At 44.6% G+C, this 20,615-nt stretch overlaps 1 protein-coding gene across 10 annotated transcripts in view; it reads right to left on the bottom strand.

The window, feature by feature from the left end:
* DZANK1 (double zinc ribbon and ankyrin repeat domains 1) overlaps positions 1 to 20,615 on the bottom strand; it is a 73,325-nt gene that overhangs the window by 10,742 nt on the left and 41,968 nt on the right. For 8 of the 10 annotated variants that reach the window (XM_079943774.1, XM_079943771.1, XM_079943769.1 and 5 more), the window contains exons 11-16: positions 16,738 to 16,902; positions 15,208 to 15,415; positions 4,413 to 4,516; positions 3,254 to 3,328; positions 1,447 to 1,648; positions 624 to 724 (exon numbers count right to left, since the gene is read on the bottom strand). In XM_079943774.1, the coding sequence (XP_079799900.1) occupies positions 624 to 724; positions 1,447 to 1,648; positions 3,254 to 3,328; positions 4,413 to 4,516; positions 15,208 to 15,415; positions 16,738 to 16,902 (855 nt within the window). The remainder of the gene's footprint in view (positions 1 to 623; positions 725 to 1,446; positions 1,649 to 3,253; positions 3,329 to 4,412; positions 4,517 to 15,207; positions 15,416 to 16,737; positions 16,903 to 20,615) is intronic. The other 2 variants (XM_079943770.1, XM_079943775.1) reach the window with 1 other exon arrangement.

Below are 20,615 nucleotides of genomic sequence, written 5' to 3'. Positions count from 1 at the left end.
GATGGCTGGCATCCTCTCCGCTCTCCCTGCTTAAACCCTGATACTATTTTCCATACAGTTCACAATTGGCCTAACAGAGGCTTCTCCTGGGAGCACTGGGCCTGGGAAGGGCGAAGGGCAGAGCCCAGACGTGGCACGGGTTTGGAGAGCCAGGAAGGAGTGGAAACCGCCACGGCACTCCCACTACCGCGCTCATCAGCAGAGGAAAGGCCTTCCCATGCTGGCAACTTCAAGGACCCTCCTCCACCCACAGAGACCTCAGGCCCACAGACCCAGCTGGGCACCTGTGCTAATCAAACTAGCCCTTCGTTTATCAACATGACCTAGCAACCAAGGATCATCACATGTTCGAGACAAACCAAAAGCAAGAAAGAGAAAGATGAGCAGATAGAACTGACCCCAGAGGAAACAGGTGATTCAGGAGACTGAGGAGAACTTTAAAATAATTCCAGTGAATAATCTTGAGAGATTTTAAAGGTTTTGCCTCCATAAAGTAAAAACACACTGCTATAAAAAAGGGGACAGAAAATGAAAAAGTATTCTTCCATTTAAACAATCTCAAAATAAAACATTAGATGCACAGGCTGAAGAAGACAGCTCTAAGGATCAAGGAGAACACATACTGTAAGCTGCTGCTGCTTCTCTTGAAACGTTTTGGTCTTGAAATTCTTGGTCTTTGTGACCTTCTCCGTGGTGTCTGGGGTGCTCTGGCTGTAGTCACTCACTGTAATGACAGGAGTTGAGGACCAAAGTGAAGCCCCCCGCCACTCCCATCATGTAAAGAGCCACTCTCCTGCCATGCCCCCCTCAAGAGGGCGGAAGGAGGAAAAGGCTTTTATAGAAATTTCTATTTGATGAAACCTGGCCCGAAGGACTCCTGGGGCTGTCCTTCTTGGTCCAGAACCAGAGGATGGGAGGAGGGAGGGGAATAAAAGGGGCTACAGTTCTCAGGCCCCAAAGAGCACCCCCTGCCCCAATTTATCTCCCCAGTTCCTGTGAAAGACTGCAAAGGTCTCAGGCCTGACTTTGGGGTGGCCAGAGGAATAACATGGGTGGAACGTGAAAGTCAGAGGCCTGGCTGGGCCGGCAAATCTTAAGCAGTTCTCTCCATCCTCGCCAAGTCCCTGTGTTGTTTTTGGTCAACAGTTCTTTAGGTTTCTCTTTTTTAATTATTATTTTTTCTTCCAGGTTTACTGAGATGTAACTGACATACAGCAGCACTGTATGAGTTTCAGGGGCACAGCAGAATGATTCGACTTACATACACCATGAAATGATGACCGCAAGAAGTTTAGTGAACATCGTCATCTCATATAGAAACAAAATGAAAGAAATAGAAAAAAAAATTTTTCCTCGTGATGAGAACGTGTAGGATTTACTTTCCTGTAACGACATCCATATAGAACTGGTCAACTGCTTTAAAGTCCCCGGAAGGGGACAACTCACCCAGGTTGGACCCGCTGCCGAAAAGCCCGTTCCCTCCCTCGGTGACACTGCTCAGAAAGTGGTCGCTGAACTTCACCGCCTTGTTCAGGTAAAGGTTCTGGCCAATGAAAACATTCCAGCACCATGAAAGATGAGGCTGCCGCGTCCCAGCAGAATGGTCTCCCTGCTCACCTGCTCCTCTTTCTGTTAAAGACAGCCCTGTCTACCCAGACAGTCAAGCCTGCAGCGTGACCATGCTTCCAGACACCTCCCTCACCTCACCGTGATGTTTTGACCATTCTGTCTCTTACGCAACTCCTCATTCTGGCCCCTCTTCTCACAGCGAGATCATTGCAACAGCCTCCAACCTGCCAGCCCACCTTCCCTGTGGCTGCCCCAGCCCCTTTATACAATGAATGTATACGCAACTGTGTCCCTCTGTGCTTACAACCCTTCCATGTCTTGGGATTAGGGTGGCCTGACGGGGAGGCTCAGGCTGCAGAGTCTGTATCCTGGTTTGGTCACTTAGTAGCTTAGGGGTCTTGGAAGAAGCAAGCTGCTTAACTTCTCTGAGCCTCAGTTTCCTCACCCGTAAAGCGGAAATATTATGACCAGCCTCAAAGAGATGTTGTCAAAGCAAAATGAGGTTACATGGATGTCTATAAAATGAGGATGGGTGATACACAGGCCAGACCCAGGATTCTGCATCCACCTGGACCGGTTCCACAGCGTGGCACCCTGCTCCTGCCATCGGGAGCCACCTGCTACTTCCTGAGCACAGAACACGCAGGCTAAGAAAAAACACCCACAGAACCTGGGACACATCCCCGACTTCTACGCGACGGACAGCATATTGCAGGTGCTCTTGTGTCTGTCCAGTTCCCCTTAACCAGTCAGGTACCATCCCAGCTGCCACGTTGGCTGCTAACAGCTCACAGCTGACCCCCGTCTCCAGCTGCCCTCAGTAGGTGGGTGCTGACCTGCCCTAGCAGTTATGCCCCTCCCCCCCAGCCTCAAGTGGGGACAACTGTGTGGTGTGACTTGCCGTGTTCTGCGTCCCTCAGTCCCATTCTCCTGAAGCACCTCCTCGCCCAAGCTCTGCTGCAGCCACACAACCGAAAACACAGCATTTAGTGCTTTCCTTGGTTACAAAGCACATTCACATGGATCTTCCCACCGGACACTCCCAGCCTCCCTGTGGGTCAGGCAGGGCCCAGCTATCTGTCCCAGTTTTAGAGACATCGTTAGCACCCTGCCAGGTCACGGCCAGGCCCGAGTTCCCCTCCTTTTCCTTGCCTTCTTCACTCTCTTCTCAATCCATTAATTATCCTTTTGTATGTTGTGACTTCTTGTCCAATGAAACTAAAGCTGCCTGTATCAGTTAATGTTTGTCACACACTTATGGGCTCCATGGCAATGTTCCAGTTACCAAATGAGAGGGAAGATCCAGGGAGACATGGCCACAAAGTACGGCTTATTTTTATAGGCAAATAGGTCAAAGTACATATCAGCAAACATTTCTGTCAGTCTTTCGCCTATACTCAGACTTCAGTGGGTATAAATAAACCTGAGAACTACAGGACCAATAGGGTGGGTGATAATTCCTTTCTGTTCTTATGACATCTTTATGTGCCTGAAAGCTGGCTTCTCTGAGGTTTAGCTCAGTTATTTATCTAATTCTATGAAATTGCTGGCCTCCAGTTAAGTTTCATAATATTCTAAACTCTTCCTTTCTATGAATTATGCAGAAGCATTTCAATAAATCATAAGCTACCATTCACTAGGTCAGTCAATTTTGAAATAAATAACTTCCGGCGGTTTTACTCACCTTGTTTGAGACTTGAATATAATTCAGCCTGATGCTAACTTCATAGCCATCCTCATGGACGGTAGCAGAGATGAGCTTGTAAAAAAGTATTAGAGAGAATTCACAACCATGAGTGTGGGACTCAAAGCCCGGAGCCACAGCCAAGAAATTCTGAGATGCTAAGCTGTACATTTAATCAAACATTTAATTAACACAAAGGAAGGCAGGAAAAGAGAAACAAAAACTAGATGAAATAGGACACAAATGGCAAAATGGCAGACACAAATCCAGCCTTCTCTATAATTCCATTAATTATAAATGAACTAAATACTCCAATCAAAGAGCAGAGATTGCCAGATTGGTTAAGAAAGCAAGACCCAAATTGATACTCTCTATAAGAGACACACTTCAATGAAGCCAGATGGCTGCAAGTCATCACCTGGCAAAAAGTAACCTGGGAGGGCCAGGCCTTGGCAATCAAGGGCCAAGTATTCAGATGAGCAGCTGCCTCTGTAAATAGTGGGAGGAATTTAGATCAATGGGGCTCAGCAAATGCTTTAAGGATCAGATAGTAAATATTTAGGTTTTGTGGGCCATATGGTCCTTGCCATTGCAGTGCAAAAGCAGCTACAGACAATAAGTAAATGAATGAGTGTAGCTGTGACCCAATAAAACTTGATTTACAAAACTGGTGGCAGGCCAGATTTGCCCCACAGGCCACAGTTTTGAGACCCCTAGATTAGGCCAAGGAATTAATAAACCACCAAAACAGATTATCAAAGGAAACTGAGCACTACTTGACAATGACACAGTTCCAGTGTTGGCCTAACTTGGTGGCAGAGGAGGGGATGGGCTAACTTTGAAAGGTTCTTTTAGTCTCATGACAGAGGAAAAGGTCTTCTCACAGATGTGTGTCTTTATAACAGCAGTATCCCTGGGGTCTGACAGACCTGCTTCAAATCCTGAATCCCCTGAGACCCAGAGTGTAGTCTTGGGCAGGTCACCAAATCTCTCTGAGCCAGTTTTCCTGGATGTCAAATAAGGCAAGGAGGCATGGAAGGTGGGGCAGGAAAAAGAGAAAGGGCAAGTAAAGTGCAATTTCAGGACAGTCCGTGTGAGCAACCTCAGCCTGATCCCATGTTATGCTCCAGAGAGGAAGTCCTGCTCAGAGGCCACCCACCTTTCCCATCCTGGGCTCTGCAATCAGGGCCCGGAATTCAGGGTTGTTCTGAGCGTAAGACCTGAGGTGAGCGGAGATATGGTCCACCTGTTTTCTCCAGTATCCTAAAGAAGGAGAGAAACCCAAACACACGGATGATTCTTCTGGGGTGAAGGAGGAAAAGTGTCAGCATGCAACATGCATTTTCAGAGAGCTCATTTCTCTTTGCCAAACTCTGTGATGGTTTTTGCTTTCTGAACCTCGACTGTGCACTAGAATAAGTTCCATGAATATTATAGAATTCCAAAGGAACGTATTTTGATTGCCATATCTGGGGTCTTTTTCTTTTATTCTTTTAAAATTAACCATATTGAGAAACAACTTACTAATAAAGTGCCCCTATTTTAAAGGTAAGTGCCCCTATTTTGAGTTTTGGAAAGGTATACATCCCATCGATATGGAGAACATTCCCATCACTCCAGAAAGCTTCCTGTGCCCCTTTCAGTCTGCACAGGGTTTAAAATAATTCGAATTTATTGCCACCATTTAAGGCTTGAGAGATTTCACGTGAGTCTGGTTTCTCGTGCACAGGTGGGCGATACAGTAGCACTGGGCCTGCCCTTCTGCCAGGCCTGGCTGCCTGGGGCCGAGGGGTGGCTACCCGCTTTGGACGGGGCAGGGCGCTCCAGCCGGCCACAGCCCTTGCAGGCCTGGCTGCCTGCCTTTACTTCCTGGCTCTGCTCTGTGGCCACTTGAGTATGAAAGCCTGTGTCGGATCCCACCTCATCATTTTACCAGTGAGGACACTAAAGCTGAGAGCAATTGGGTGGCTTTTGCAAGGTCATCCAGACATCTAAATCTTACTCAGCCTTACTTTCCTCACCTATAAAATGGGACTAATACCTCTTACCTTATACGTTATTGTGACACCAAATAAGAGAACCTCAGTGTCTTAGTTTGGGTACCCCTGACAGCAGAGCCTGAGACGAATATTTAGTACAGGTAGTTCCTTTTGAAGGTGACCCTGGGAAGCACGAATGATGGAGCAGAAACAGCAGGACAGGGCAGGAAGGGAAGTCAATTAAGAATCTGTTAAAAGCTGGTCAACGCCGTGGGCAGTGGGGCTCCGTCCTGCTGGGACCTAAGAGGAACCAGGCAGAACACACCCCAGGTCTGTGCACCGGACAGAAGGACCGAGGCATTCACTCTCCGCCCCCGGCCCCGTGTGTGAGCTCCAGCACTTCTGAACTGCACCCGCCTGTGGACCGGCAGTCTTCTACTGCTCTGAGGCAGCAAAGCAAAGAGATGCCGTGGCACGTTTGACGAGGGACGCGAGCAAAGATGCGCAGAACCAGCCACCACGCTGTGCTGGAATCAGTAGGGCAGAGGGGTCTGGGCATCACGAGAGTCGGCTGCCAGTAGCTGACATAACCCCAGAGGGAGCACCGAGCCCAGCACAGGGTTTGGCACAATGTAGGCACATTCACCCCACAGTCACTGAGCACCTCCTGTGTGCCATGCACTGTCTGAGGGCTGGGGATACAGCAGTGAACAAAGTTCTTGCCCTTGAGGAGTTCACAGGTGGACCCAGAGAAAATACAGGTAAATAAATAAATACGCAGGCAGGAGTATGCTAAACACGAAGATCTGACTGAGAATCTACAACAGACGTACAATTCCAAGATCAAATGTCAACTCTCAAAAAAGCCTACAGGGAAGGCTTTATGGAAAGGCTGGGAGGGGTGAGGGGGTCTTTTGGAAAAGGTCCTGGCAAGACCGTAAGTCCTCTTTTGGGGGGGTGAGGTCTGCTCCCTCCCAGCTCGGGATGAAAGAGGGGGTTCCAGGGGCTGCCTTCTGCTATAGGGAACTGAGGTCCCATGTCTATTTTCTGTTGGTGCCAAGCAAAGCACCCCAGAACTTGGTGGTTTAAAACGTCAACCACCTGAGGCCTCACACTTCTGTGGGTCCGGAGTGTGGTCAGCGCCCAGCAGGGACGGCTCATCTCTGCCCCACATGGTATCAGCCGAGCCATCAGCTGAGGCTGGGGGTCCGAGATGGTCTCATCCCTGTAGCTGAGGCCTCGGCTAAGATGGCACAGAGCTGGGGGTCGCCTGGCCTCTCTTTTCCCGTGACTGCCGCCTGCACCCGCTCAAACGTCAGCAGTCTTTGTGGTGGCTGTTGGCTGGGCCCTGAGGCATCTGTCCTCATTCAGTGATCTGTCCTGACCTTTTTACACGGCACTCACTTCCTGGGGAGTAAATGCAAGCTCCCAGCCCTCCTAGGTCCAGGCCCGGAACTGTCGTAGTGTCTCTTCTGCCACTTCTGCTGATCAAAGCAACTCGCAAGGCCAGTCTAGATTCCAAAGGAAGGGAAACAGCATACAGGGGTGGGAGAGGTCATTCTGGTCATCTCTGCAGACGATCGACCAGGACACTCATGCCTGGAAGACAGTAGACTGGGTCCTGACTCCCAGTTGGGAAATCCATGAGGCAAGAGAAGAGCTGGGAATGACTGACTCCCAGCTCTGCAGCCCAGGGAACTCAGGGGACCTCATCCCCGTGGAACCATAAAATAAACAAACATTTAAAGTGTCTGGGGCTTCCCTGGTGGCGCAGTGGTTGAGGGTCCGCCTGCCGATGCAGGGGACGTGGGTTTGTGCCCCGGTCCGGGAAGATCCCACATGCCGCGGAGCAGCTGGGCCCATGAGCCATGGCCGCTGGGCCTGCGCGTCCGGAGCCTGTGCTCCGCAACGGGAGAGACCACAACAGTGAGAGGCCCGTGTACAGCAAAAAATAAAAATTAAAATTAAAAAAAGGGTCTGGAAATGGTTCTAGGGACATAGAGCAAATACAGAAACATCTGAAGAAGAAACTGTGCTAAAACTCAGAACAGCAAGAGTCTGTGGTGTTTGAACCATGACCCACCCCCTCCTCCCCTCTCTCAGCTGAGCACGATGAAAACTTCACTCCACATGGTTCAACCATAAACACACAGCTCCCTCTCCTCCCAGCTCCCAGCTCCCAGCTGGAGAGCCACGGAATCTTCCCAGAAGAAGCAGGATTTCAGTGTTTCTCATCCCGCCCCCAATTACCTGCTGCAGAGACCAAATTCTGGGCAAGTGCAGTCAGGAGTGGGGGCCCCCCCTCCTCTGTCCAGCCACCATTTATGGGATGGACGCTCCCCTTTGGGTCTGGTACACTGAGAATACTGCGGTCCAGGTCATCCTTGTACTGGCTTATTTGTAAAGCAGAGGTCTCATAGAAGAAGAGGCAAGTCAAGAAGACCAGAGGTGACAGCTGCACCTCCTTCACTGAGTGCCCAGCCGCTGAAAAGAAACACACCATTGTCCCCACCCCCCTGATCCAGAGCATTGGCTCAGATATTTTGCACAAGGGAAGATAAGACAGAGAGCTCCGAATCTCCACAGGAACCCACTCCTTTGGCAAGAGTGTGAGGAAGTTCAGGCCTAAGGATAACAATGAATGGTGTGGTAAAAAGCAAGTAAAAGAAGCCTAGAGATAGCAGTTAACCCATGGGCTGGCCAGTTTACCAAAGAGAACCACAGGAGTAAACAGCTAAGAAGAGCTCTCCTGAAGTCCGAAAAATATCTCAAACACTGATCTCAAAAACTATCCCTATAGAGAATCTCAAATTTAATTGGATTAGGGAGCCGACAGCAGCCGCGCGGCGGGCCCAGACCCACGCGGCCGAAGCTCCTGCAAACTTGGGCGCGCGCTCGCGCCACTGCGCCGGCGGCCCGAGCGATGAAGATGGTGGCGCCCTAGACGCGGTTCTACTCCAACAGCTGCTGCCTGTGCTGCCATGTCCACACCGGCACCATCCTGCTCGGCGTCTGGTACCTGATCATCAATGCCGTGGCCCTGCTGATTCTATTGAGCGCCCGCCCTGGCTGATCCAGATCAGTATCGCTTTTCAAGTTCTGAACGCGGAGGTGACTTGGAGCTCATGGATGATGCCAACATGTGCATCGCTATCGCCATTTCTCTTCTCGTGATCCTGATCTGTGCAAGGCTACTTCTGTTTATCAGCATCATCTTGACTTTTAAGGGTTACTTGATTAGCTGTGTTTGGAACTGCTACCGATACATCAATGGCAGGAACTCCTCCGCTGTCCTGGTTTATGTTACCAGCAATGACACTACGGTGCTGTTACCCCCGTACGATGATGCCGCTGTGAATGGCGCCGCCAAGGAGCCGCCACCACCTTATGTGTCTGCCTAAGCCTGGAAGTGTGGCATAGCTGGGAGCGATGGCTTGACTTTCATACATCAGAGCAATAGTTCTTTAATTTTACTTCTGAGATGAGCTCTCTGTGCCGATTTGTTGCTGAAAGGCTACAATTTAAAATTTTAGATGTTAAGTTGAAACTCTCTGTAGTTTGAAACCTATGCTTTACCTAGAGCACCGTGATAGAGTAACTGTAGAATTCTTTCTGTGGGGTTGGGGTGGGCTCCCCTAGTCTTTCCTCAGCATTGAAACTACCCAACAATCCAGATGAACCTTTTGTCCGAGGAGTCTGTTGTACATGCTGAGCTCCAGAGTTGAAGAATTTGTGACACTTTTCTCTCCATTCCCTCCTTTCTCTTTTGAAAGCGTTAAATAAAATCAAAATTATACAATGCTTTTCTTAGGCCACTCCAGTTTATAGAACAAACCCTTAGGAGAAAAGGAATGTTAATCGTGTAAGGAGTCCACATATACACATAAATAAAACAAGAATTTCCTTAGATCCTTTATGATTTAAATTCAGTGACAATTTGAGTTTGCTGGTCAAGGATTTTGTCCACGGGTTAGAGACGCTTTGTCAATTGCCGGCAGTGAGGACAGTCAGTCACCACCCCGGTAGCTGCTCTTGTACACCCATGTCTGGGGTCACGGCACGGTGTGTTAGAGGGGGACCGGTTGGCCCTGTGTTGTATCAGGTTCTCCCTTTCTCACAGTTTCCCATCCCCACTCAGAGCCTAGCCTGACTCAGGGAGGACATCCATCAGCTTTTGTCAAGTGGAATTGCTGATATGTATTTACCCAACAATCTGAAAAAGGTTTTCTTCTCTCCCTGCAAGGCACATCCTACTACTTTGAATTTCTGAGTATGCCTCATCATCTTTTAAAATGAGTGTAAAACAGACTTCAGAAAAATGGGAGGTGGCGGGGGTGCTTTCCATGCAAAATGCCCTTATCTTGACTACCTGAATTTCAAGGGACTTTTATATATTCGTATGTTCAAAAGTCACAGCTCTCCTGTTTGTTCATTATTGAATATGCTGTAAATGAAGCCATTGGCAATTAAAGTGAGATTTGCCCACATCCAAAAAAAAAAAAAAAAGTAATTGGATCAGCCTGTAGAGCAATTTACACCCCCACAGTGTGGTGGAAAGTAATAAAGCAATCAGCCAGCAATAAGTGGAACTTAAAGGCTGGTTATGGTCAGGGAAAGAGATGGTCAAAGAGAGCCTCGCCAAAATCGCGGTCATCCTAGGGTGACAGGGTGCATGGCCAAGGCCTCACTCTCCAAGGAGCAACTTCAGAGGTGTCCCACTGTGGGGGTGAGACAGAGCTCAGGAACCTGGTCCAGCTGGTCACTAAACAAACAGACAAGCAAATAACAGTAACAAGCCTGGAGGTGAGGTCAGTACCCAGAGTTGCTACAATATGTTATTTTAAATGTCCAGGTTCCAAAAATAAAAAGAAAATTTAAGAGACAAAAAAAGAATGCAAAGAAACAAGAAATTGTGATCCACACACAGGAAAAAAAACAGGCAACAGAAACTGTGAGAGAGGTCACATGTTGGAGATTTAACAAAGATTTCAAAGCAGCCATTGTAAATATATCCAAAGTACTAAAAGAAATGATGCATGAAGAAGTAAAAGAACGTGCCTCATGAAATACAGAATATCAATAAATATATAGAAATTATATATAAAGAGAACCAAATAAATATTGTGTAGCAGAAAAGCATAATGATTGAAATTAAAAATTCACTAGAGAGACTCAGAAGTTAATTTGAACTGAAAAAAGAAAGAATTAGCAAATTCAGAAACAGATCAACAGATATTATGCAATGCAAAAAACAGAGAGAAAAAAAGAATGAAGAAAAATGAACAGAGCCTAAGAAACCTGCAGGAAACTATCAAGCATACCAACATATGCATAATGAGAATCCCAGAAGAGGGGACAGAGCAAAATGCAGAAAAAATATTTGAAGAAACAATGGCCCCAAACTTCCCAAATTTGATGAAAGGCATGAATTTACACATCCAAGCAGCTCAACAAATTCCAAGTAGGGTCCACACCAAAAGACACACTTTTAAGAGACAAAAACAGAGAATCTTGAGAGCAGCGGGAGAGAAATGACTCATCACATACAAGGGATCTGCAAGAGATTAACAGCAGATTTCTCACCAGAAATCATGGAGGCCAGAAGACAGTGGGATATCATATTCAAAGCACTCAAAAGAAAAAAAAAAAACCTGTCAACCAAGAATCCTATTCCCAGAAGTTATCTTTCAAAAATGAAGGCAAAATGAAGACATCACCAGACACTAAAAAACTGAGGGAAGTCATTGCTGTCAGACCACCCTATAAGAAACACTAAAGAAAGCCCTTCAGGCTCAAAGCAAATGACTCCAGACAGTAATGTGAATCCATACACACAAAAAAACAAACAGCACTGATAAAGAACCATGTAACTATAAAAGACATTATAAATGCCTATTTCTTTTCTTCTCCTAACAAATATAATAATATATTGCATAAAATAATATGTATATAGGTGTAGTATTTGTCCTATAACATATAGAAATGTAATATCTTGGCCAATAAGAGCACAAAAGAGGTGGACAGGAGCAAAGCTTGATTGGGCTAAGGAAATGGCTCCAGATGGTAACTCAAATCCACAGGAGTAAACAAAGACAACTAGAAATGGGAAGAAAGGAGGCTAATATGACAAAAGCCATAAATATATAATAAAGTTGACCCTTGAACAACACAGGGGTTATGGGCACCGACCCCCCATGCAGTTGAAAATCTGTATATAACTTTAGAGTTGGCCCTCCGTATCCATGGTCCCACATCCGTGCACTCAACCAACTGTGGATCATGTAGTACTGAAGTAAGCATACAGTGAAAACAAAAAATCCACATATAAACAGACCCACACAGTTCAAAGCCATGTTGTTCAAGGGTCAACTGTAGTTCTTTCTTCTTTCAGCATTTTTAAAAGACATAAGGTTATATAAAGTAATAAATATAACAGTGTTTTGTTGGGTTTGCAACATATATAGATGTAATATATATATATGTAGGCATTGTTGTTATATATACCTATAAAACCAGGAAGAAAGAACAGAGCTATATAGGAGTAGCATTTCTGTGTCACACTGGAATTAAATTACTATAAATCTGAAACATATTCTGATAAGATGTGTAAGGTAAGGGGCTTCCCTGGTGGTGCAGTGGTTAAGAATCTGCCTGCTAATGCAGGGGACACAGGTTCAAGCCCTGGTCTGGGAAGATCCCACATGCCACGGAGCAACTAAGCCTGTGTGCCACAACTACTGAGCCTGGGCTCTAGAGCCCGTGAGCCACAACTACTGAGGCTGCATGCCACAACTACTGAAGCCCACGCACCTAGAGCCTGTGCTCTGCAACAAGAGAAGCCACCGCGATGAGAAGTCCACACACCACAATGAAGAGTAGCCCCTGCTTGCCACAACTAGAGAAAACCCACGCGCAGCAACAAAGACCCAACGCAGCCAAAAATAAAATAAATAAAAATAATTTAAAAAAAGATGTATAATGTAAGCCCTAGAGCAACAGATAAGGGAATAAGCTGGTATGGAAAAAACCTGAACGAACTTTTTGGCCAACCCAATATATAGGGGAAAAAACCCATTAAACATTCAAATCTTACATTAGAAAATATGCAACACAAAAGCAAGCAGTAAAGGAGGAATACAGGAACAAAAAGATACAAACATTTAGAAAAGAATGAGTAAAATGGAAGATACAAATCCAACTTTATCAATAACATTAAATGTGAATGAATTTAACAACCCAATCAAAAAACAGAGATTTTAGACACTTTAGATTCAAAGATACAAACAGATTAAAAGTAAAAAATATGGAAATATATATATCATGCAAACAGCAACCACAAGAAAGCTGGACTGGCTATACTAATACCAGACAAAATAGATTTTAAGACCAAATAAAATGTTACTAGATAAAAATAGGGACATTTTATAATGAAAAAGGGTATCATGAAGGTATAACAATTATAAACAATTGTAAGTATGTACCTAATAACAGATAACCAAAATACATGAAGCAAAAACTGAGGGAAATGATGGGAGAAATAGACGACTCAGCAACAATGGTTGGACACTTTAATACCCTATTTTCAAAATGGATAGAACAACTAGGCAGAAGGTCAGCAAGAAATAGAACACTTGAACAGCACTCTAAACTAGCAGGACCTAATGGACATCTACAGACTATTCCACCCCCAAGAGAATATATATTCTTCTCAAGGGCACATGGAACATTCTTCAGGATAGGTCATATGTTAGGCCATGTCAAGTCTCAATAAATTTAAAAGGGTTAAAATCATACAAATTATGTTTCTGATCACAATAGAATGAAACTAGAAATCAATAACAGACAGAAATTTGGGGAACTCACAAATATTTGGAAATTAAATAATTCTTAAACAACCAGTGGGTCAAAGAGGAAACCACAGGGGAAACTAGAAAATTCATTGTTGAAAGAAAATGAAGGTACAACACCAAAACTTATGGGATGCAGTGAAAGCAGCACTCCCAGGGAAATTTATTGTTGTAAATGCCTACATTAAAAAAGAAGAAAGGCCTCAAATCAAGACCTGAACCCCACAAAATAAATAAATAAATAATTTCACCTTAAAAAAAAAAAAAAAAAGACCTGAACCTCTGACCTTGAGAAACTAGAAAAAGAGCAAACTCCACCTAATGCAAGAAGAAATAAGGAAATAATGAAGATTAGAGTGGAAATTAACGAAAGACAGAACAGAAAAGCAATACAAAAAATCAACAAAACCCAAAGTTGGTTCTTGAAAAGAGATCAGCAAAATTGGCAAATCTTTACCTAGACTCACCAAGAAAAAGAGAAGTAACTCAAATTGCTAGAATCAGAAATTAAACAGGGGATATTACCACCAACCTTATTGAAATAAAAAGGATTATAAAGGGATGCTATGGACAACTGGATGCTAATAAATCAGGTAACTCAGACGAAATGATGCTCAGCATCATTAGTCATCAGGGAAACGCTGATCAAAACCATAACAAGGGCTTCCCTGGTGGCGCAGTGGTTGAGAGTTCGCCTGCCGATGCAGGGGACACGGGTTCGTGCCCTGGTCCGGGAAGATCCCACATGCCGTGGAGCAGCTGGGCCCGTGAGCCATGGCCGCTGAGCCTGCGCGTCCGGAGCCTGTGCTCCACAACGGGAGAGGCCACAACAGTGAGAGGCCCGCGTACCGCAAAAAAAAAAAAAAAAAAAAACATAATGAGACACTGCTCCACACCCACTAGGATGCTTGTAATGAAAATGTCAAATAATAACAAGTGCTGATAAAGATGTGGAAAAATCGGTACCCTCATACACTGCCAGTCAGAATGTAAAATACCGCAGCCACGTTGGAAAACAGTCCAGAAGTTCCTCAGAAAGTTAAACATGTTACCATTTGACCCAGCAACTGCACTCCTATGTACATACCCAAGAGAAATGAAAACATATGCCACAGAAAAATTTCTACATGAATGTTCAGAGCACCGTTATTCTTAACAGTCAAACCTGTTCACACACACACACACACACACACACACATACACACAAAGCTGGACACAACTCAAATGTCTATTACTGGTGAACATACAAACGTCATATATCCACACAATAGAATATCACTGAGCTATTATTAAAAAAATAGAATGAAGTACTGAAAACGTGTTACGTGGACAAAACTTGAAAACATCATCCTAAGCGAAAGAAGCCGGTCACAAAAGACCATATTATATGCTTCCACTTACATGTGCAGAATAAGCAAATCCATGAAGACAGAAAGTAGATGAGTGATCGTTACATCCTTGGGAGGGGGATGTACAGGGTTTACTTCTGGGGGGATGAAAAGGTTCTAGAAATGCAGCGGTGATGGCTGTACTGCTCATGTACTAAATGCCACTGAACTGTACCCTTTAAAATGGTTAAATGGTGAATTTTGTGTCATGTGAATTTGCCACAATAGAAAAAGAGATTATGGCAGTCAGCAGTAACGACGCAGACTAAGCACATTTCTGTGTTAGTAGTACACATTCTTTTTTTTTTTTTTTTTTGCGGTACGTGGGCCTCTCACTGTTGTGTCCTCTCCCGTTGCAGAGCACAGGCTCCGGACGCGCAGGCTCAGCGGCCATGGCTCACGGGCCCAGCCGCTCCGCAGCATGTGGGATCTTCCCAGACCGGGGCACGAACCCGTGTCCCCTGCATCGGCAGGCGGACTCTCAACCACTGCGCCACCAGGGAAGCCCAGTAGTACACATTCTTATGTGCGACTTCATTTACCAATGCGACAACGGGGCTAAGAGTCAAAACATGCTAAAAGTTTAAGGAAGTGCTATTATTCATACAAAGCAAAATTACTTGAAGAAAGAAAAATAAAGGCACTTCTTGTGCATAAAAATGAATCGAAAGGAAGATAAAAGACGTAATTTTCTTTCAGGGAAAGAGTGGGTTCCCTTCTGAGAGGAGAGTGTGTCTCACCTCTCCCTGGGCTGACGGCTGTGAGGAGAGGTTTATGGTCACTCATTTTCTCCTGCCTCTGCTTCTGAGAAGCCATTTCCAGTTCTTTTTTTGCCAGGAGGGTCCCAGACGGGTAGAACAGGCCAGTGGTCTGTGTGCCCACATCCTTCTTAGGCCCAGCATCAGGCTTGGGCAAAGGAACATTTAGGGGCTGCCAGGCAGATGGAGGCTGTATGAGCAAGGCAGAAAACATTAAAAAAAAAAAACCTATAATATAAATTAATTAATTCTCCATTTTATCACAGAAAACAATTCTAATCAGGAGTAAAAGTATCTCCAAAACACTGTACTTTGAACTAAAAGGGGTTTTCAGGCCTTGCCTCACCTTCTTTGCTTGTTTTTCGCAGCAACTCCCAGCCTGAGCCCTGAAGCCAGCCCCACCCCTTGTCCACTGACTGTCTCAAATTCGGCAAATCAACTGATGCTCCCTGTCCTGCCGCCTGAGGCCTGGAAATCTATCCTCTCAGCTCTACAATCCAGAGGAGCATAGACTTTACTACCCATCCACACTCAACTACTGGGCACCTACATTTTCTCTGAGACACTCTCCTGCATCTGGGCCTGGGGACCTGAGAGGACCACCATGCAAGGATATGGACGTTGCACACTGCACAAAAGCATTGCATCTAAAGGGGTAATATTCACATAGTGGACATTGTATGTTTGCATATTAGGACAATTTTTATGGTAAAAGAAAATGTCTAACAAAATTAGTAAACTACAGTCAATTTCCAACAGATGGCAGTCAATTGTCTTGAGAAGAAAAACACCATGTCTCATTTGCACAAAGGTGCCACCTCGGTTATTGGCAGTCCCGGGATCTGCAAGTGTTTTCATTTGGGTTAAGGAACCGTGAACTCCCTAAAAACGAATGCAAAGTTGCTGAGTGCACGTGCATTCTCTCTAACAATCATCAAGCTTCAAATTCTTCTAATGAAGAGATTTGAAGAATCTAAAGAAGAGAAGAAACCCGAAAAGTCTTTCTGTAGCTTAGAAAAATTCATAAAAGTCTAACACAAAGCTGGTTACAGATTAAGTCCTGAAAATAACCTTGTGAGATTTTCCTCAAATATGCCCAGTTGTTATAAGTGGCAAAAGCAATTGTACGAACCCAATATAAGTTTTCTAAAATATAAAAGAGCAGGGGGAAAGTTCTTGGTGTGTTACATAAGAAATTCACGAGACGAGAGGACATTCTATCCCATGTATTTTAAAGCTCCCTAATGACATTACATCTATTACCTTGCACACGCAGTTAGACCTCGATTTACTACAGATAAATGCATATTTACATCTTTGAATTCTGAAGAAATCACTCGAGTGTTTAAAACATAATGTGGTTGAAGGTATTTACACACCCAATTGAAAGTCCACGAGAAAGGTCTAAGTGTTTCGGCTCTCTTCCCCTGGGTTGGCTCACAGGGTCGAGAACACAAATTCAGAGTCACAACCCCTTCCTGGGTCCAGTTCTTACTACCATGGAGGCCTCACCTCAGCAAAAGGGCCAGGTTCTCCAGCAGCTGGAGCCAAGCTGTTCTCCACACTAGGTCTTGCCAAGGACTTCACGTAAATACCACAGGAGCCACAGAATCGTGCAGATGGGTGATTGCTGGCTCCACATTTACAACAAACGGAGTAGCAAGTTGCAACGCCAGGCTAGAGGATAGAAAATACTTTTATATTTTCATGAATATCAGAGACACAATTTTCCCATACAAATTACGCCCATACCATACAATCTGCAGCCGTCCAAAGAACACATGCCCATATCCTCTGACCCTGTAATTCTACCTTCTAGAATTTATCCTACAGATGGACAAATTCACAAAGAAGTATATTCAAGACCATTCCCTGCAGGATTGTGGTTTTAGAGGAAATAACTGGAAACAGCCAGCCCTAAACGTCCAGCACCAGGGGATGGTCTAAACGCACCACGGGACATATAGACAGCAGAAAAAATGAGGAGGTTACTAACGAGATACACTGCTAGGAGCAAAGAACTGGGTCTGTGTTCATATTAAACTACCAGTTACTTATTAATGCATCGAATGGCTGAAAGAAGACCTCAGAAAGTGGGTTACAGTGATTACTTCTGGGGGTAGGAGCCGTGGGACTAGGATGGGAATGGAGACTAACCCTTCACACAAAACCTCTTGCATTATTTACATGTGACCCTTACTCCCATAAATAATTCTGAGTGTTTCATTAAAAAGGTAAGTAGACAATTCATAAAAGAAGAAAACACCAGGAGTCAATAGATGAATGAAAAGGTTTAACCTCAAAAAATGCAGATGAAAACAGCAATGAGACACCTTCTCAATCTGAGAGAACTAATGATCTCTGTCTGCAGATTCTTAGGGAAATAGGTGCTAGGACCCGAATCCCAAGAAGCGATCTCAGCAAGGCTGTGGAAGGGAGGAGCCTGGCTCCGGGGGCCCCTGAGGCACAGAGAAGCTGTGTTAAAACCCCCATGGCGGCTCCACATCAAGCTTCGCCTGCTCTCACGTGGACGGGTGGACACAGGGCCGTACAGGCGGGTCAATACCCCAATCCCCCTGCCGATCCGGAAGAGAAGGAAGCCGCAGGCCAGTGCAAACCCCGGAAATACGGTGGTACTTCTGCCCCAAAGAGTAAAACTATGATGAGCTTCACCAGTGAATAAATTAGAACAAAGAACATGCGCTGCTTCATGGAAAGTCGAGGAAACTGGTGCCTCACATATCTTGACGCCCCCGTTACCTGGGACGCCAAAGGCAGCGTGCCCACCGCCCTCGCTGTGAGGATGTTACTAGAGAAAAAGCCTGAGGAGAGGGGGCGGCCTGAGAGGTCACGGCCGAGGCTCATCCTCTCTCCTTCGGACTCTGGTTTCCATCTGGCAATGTCAACTTACTTGCCACTCCTGACACAGGAGAAGAATTATTTTCTTTGGGGGAGGGAGTTGGGATTGTCTCATGAGACTTTCTGAGACTCTGGCAGGCGGACCTGGACTAGAATCTTTGCTCCCGCTGCTAAACCCCACGGCAGGGGTGGCACGCAGGCGCCCTGGTCGCCTCTGTTTACAGATGAGGGAAAGCGAGGCACCGAGGGGGTGAGCCCCGCGATCTGAACCCAGGTCAGCCGACTCTACGCTATAGCCGGGCTTTCATCCACGACTCCATGCAGCCCCTTCAACACAGTGGCTCCCTCACGGGGCGCTCCTGCGGCGGGATTTCACCTGGTTAAGCGCAGCGCAGTCCGCAGGAGTGCTCAGCACAGGGTCAGGCTCCCCGTGTCAGCTTCCTTCCCACTAGACCTGATTTCCTGAAGGGAAAGGACTCTCATTTCACACTTTTCCCCACAAGCACAGGACCTGGGACCTGGCACCTGGGAGCCACTCAAGTAGTTACTGAATGAATCAATCGATCAATGAATAACTGACTCCATTGATAACGGAATGTGTGCACACATTATAGAAAGTGTTTACTAAGGATAATTTTTCCTCAAAGAAAACTATGCGCCCAGTGTATCCTGTTTTACTTCAGGGATTGCTCTGTTGTCCTAAAACAGACATCCTTCCAGAAAGAGGCTACCCCAGCTCCCAACACCCACAGATTCTGAGAAAGAAGACCCCTTTAGTATATACTTATCCTCGCCCCATTTATGTGCAATTAAAGGAAGACTCTTTGGGATAAATTCAAAGGAGAAACCCTTTGGAAACTTTTCCTTCAGACTTAAATTTCAATTTATCCTGCTCTTAAAGCAGGGTTTTGATACAAAACTTGCTAATCTCGGTTTCTAAATACAAAGCCTTCAGACCTTTCATTGAAATGCACAGTGATTCAGTTATACATATATACATTCATACGTATATGTGTATATATATATATTCTTTCTTCTCTTAATTTCTTTAAGAGATACATACAATTGTTTAAAACATAAACCACAACATTCTTGAAGGGCTTATGATGTATAAAGGTGTAATATGTATAACTGTAACATACAGGATGGGGGAAAGGATATGAACCTATATAGTTGCAAGATTTCTGTATTTAACCTGATGTGGTACAATAGTAACTAATTAGACTAAAAAGTTAAAAATGTATATTTTAATCACTAGGGCAACTACTAAAAAATAATGCCAAGAAATACAGCTAAAAAGTCAACAAGAGGGCTTCCCTGGTGGCGCAGTGGTTGAGAGTCCGCCTGCCGATGCAGGGGACACGGGTTCGCGCCCCGGTCCGGGAAGATCCCACATGCTGCGGAGCGGCTGGGCCCGTGAGCCATGGCCGCTGAGCCTGTGCGTCCGGAGCCTGTGCTCCGCAACGGGAGAGGCCGCAACAGTGAGAGGCCCACGTACCGCAAAAAAAAAAAGTCAACAAGAAAATTAAAATATAATTCTAAAAAGTATTCAAAAACCCCCAAAAGGCAAGAAAGTAGGAACAAAGGAAACAAAACAGATGGGAAAACTAAAAATCAATAATCAATAATAAAATGGTAGATCAAAAACCAAACATATCAATAATTATATTAACCTTTGATGGACAAAACATTCCACTTAAAAGGCAGAAATTATCACAATGGATTATTTTTTAAAAAAGGAAAAACAAAATTACAAAAATTTAAAAATGAAAAGGAAAAACAACTATATGGAAGCCAGAGACAAGGTCCAACTATATAGGCTGAAAGTAAATACAAAGATAAAAATATTCCATGTAAACAATAAAAAGGAAGGCTGGAGTGGTTCTGTATCAATATAGGCTGAAACAAGTTTAGGGGAAAAAATGTATTACAAGAGATAGAGAGGGAAATTTCATAATGATAAAGGTTAGATTCACCAGGAAGACATAACAATAAAAAATGTTTATGTGCTTAACAAAATACATGATGCAAAAAGTGACAGAATTAAAGATAGAAGTAAACAATTCCAGAATCATTGTTGGAGGTTTTCTCAGCATTTATCAGAACAATTAGAATATGATCAGCAAAGACATATAAGATCTGTGCAACATTACACTTTGACCTCAGTGATATTTATAGAATACCCACAATGACGGAACACACTTTTGAGTGCAGCTGGTATGTTTTCCAGGTTAGATTATATACTGGGCCATAAAACAATTTTCATTGACTGAAAATAACTCAAATCATAGAGGGTATGTTCTCTGACTATAATGGAATAAAATTATAAATGAGTAACAATAAGATAAGGGAAACCCCATATATTTGGAAATTAAACAACCAACCTCTAAATAAATCATAGGCCAAAGGAGAAATCACAAGGGATGTTAGAAAATATACTTTAATAAAATTTTAATAAAACTAAACTGAATTATAATAAAAATACAACTTACATAAATTTGTGGAATATTGCTAAAGAAGTTCTTAGAGAT

The sequence above is a fragment of the Stenella coeruleoalba genome (assembly GCF_951394435.1).
Source record: "Stenella coeruleoalba genome assembly, chromosome: 15".
NCBI classification, from domain to species: Eukaryota; Metazoa; Chordata; class Mammalia; order Artiodactyla; family Delphinidae; genus Stenella; species Stenella coeruleoalba.
Note: the sequence above shows the minus strand (reverse complement) of the source record. Positions and strands in the feature narration are given on the sequence as shown.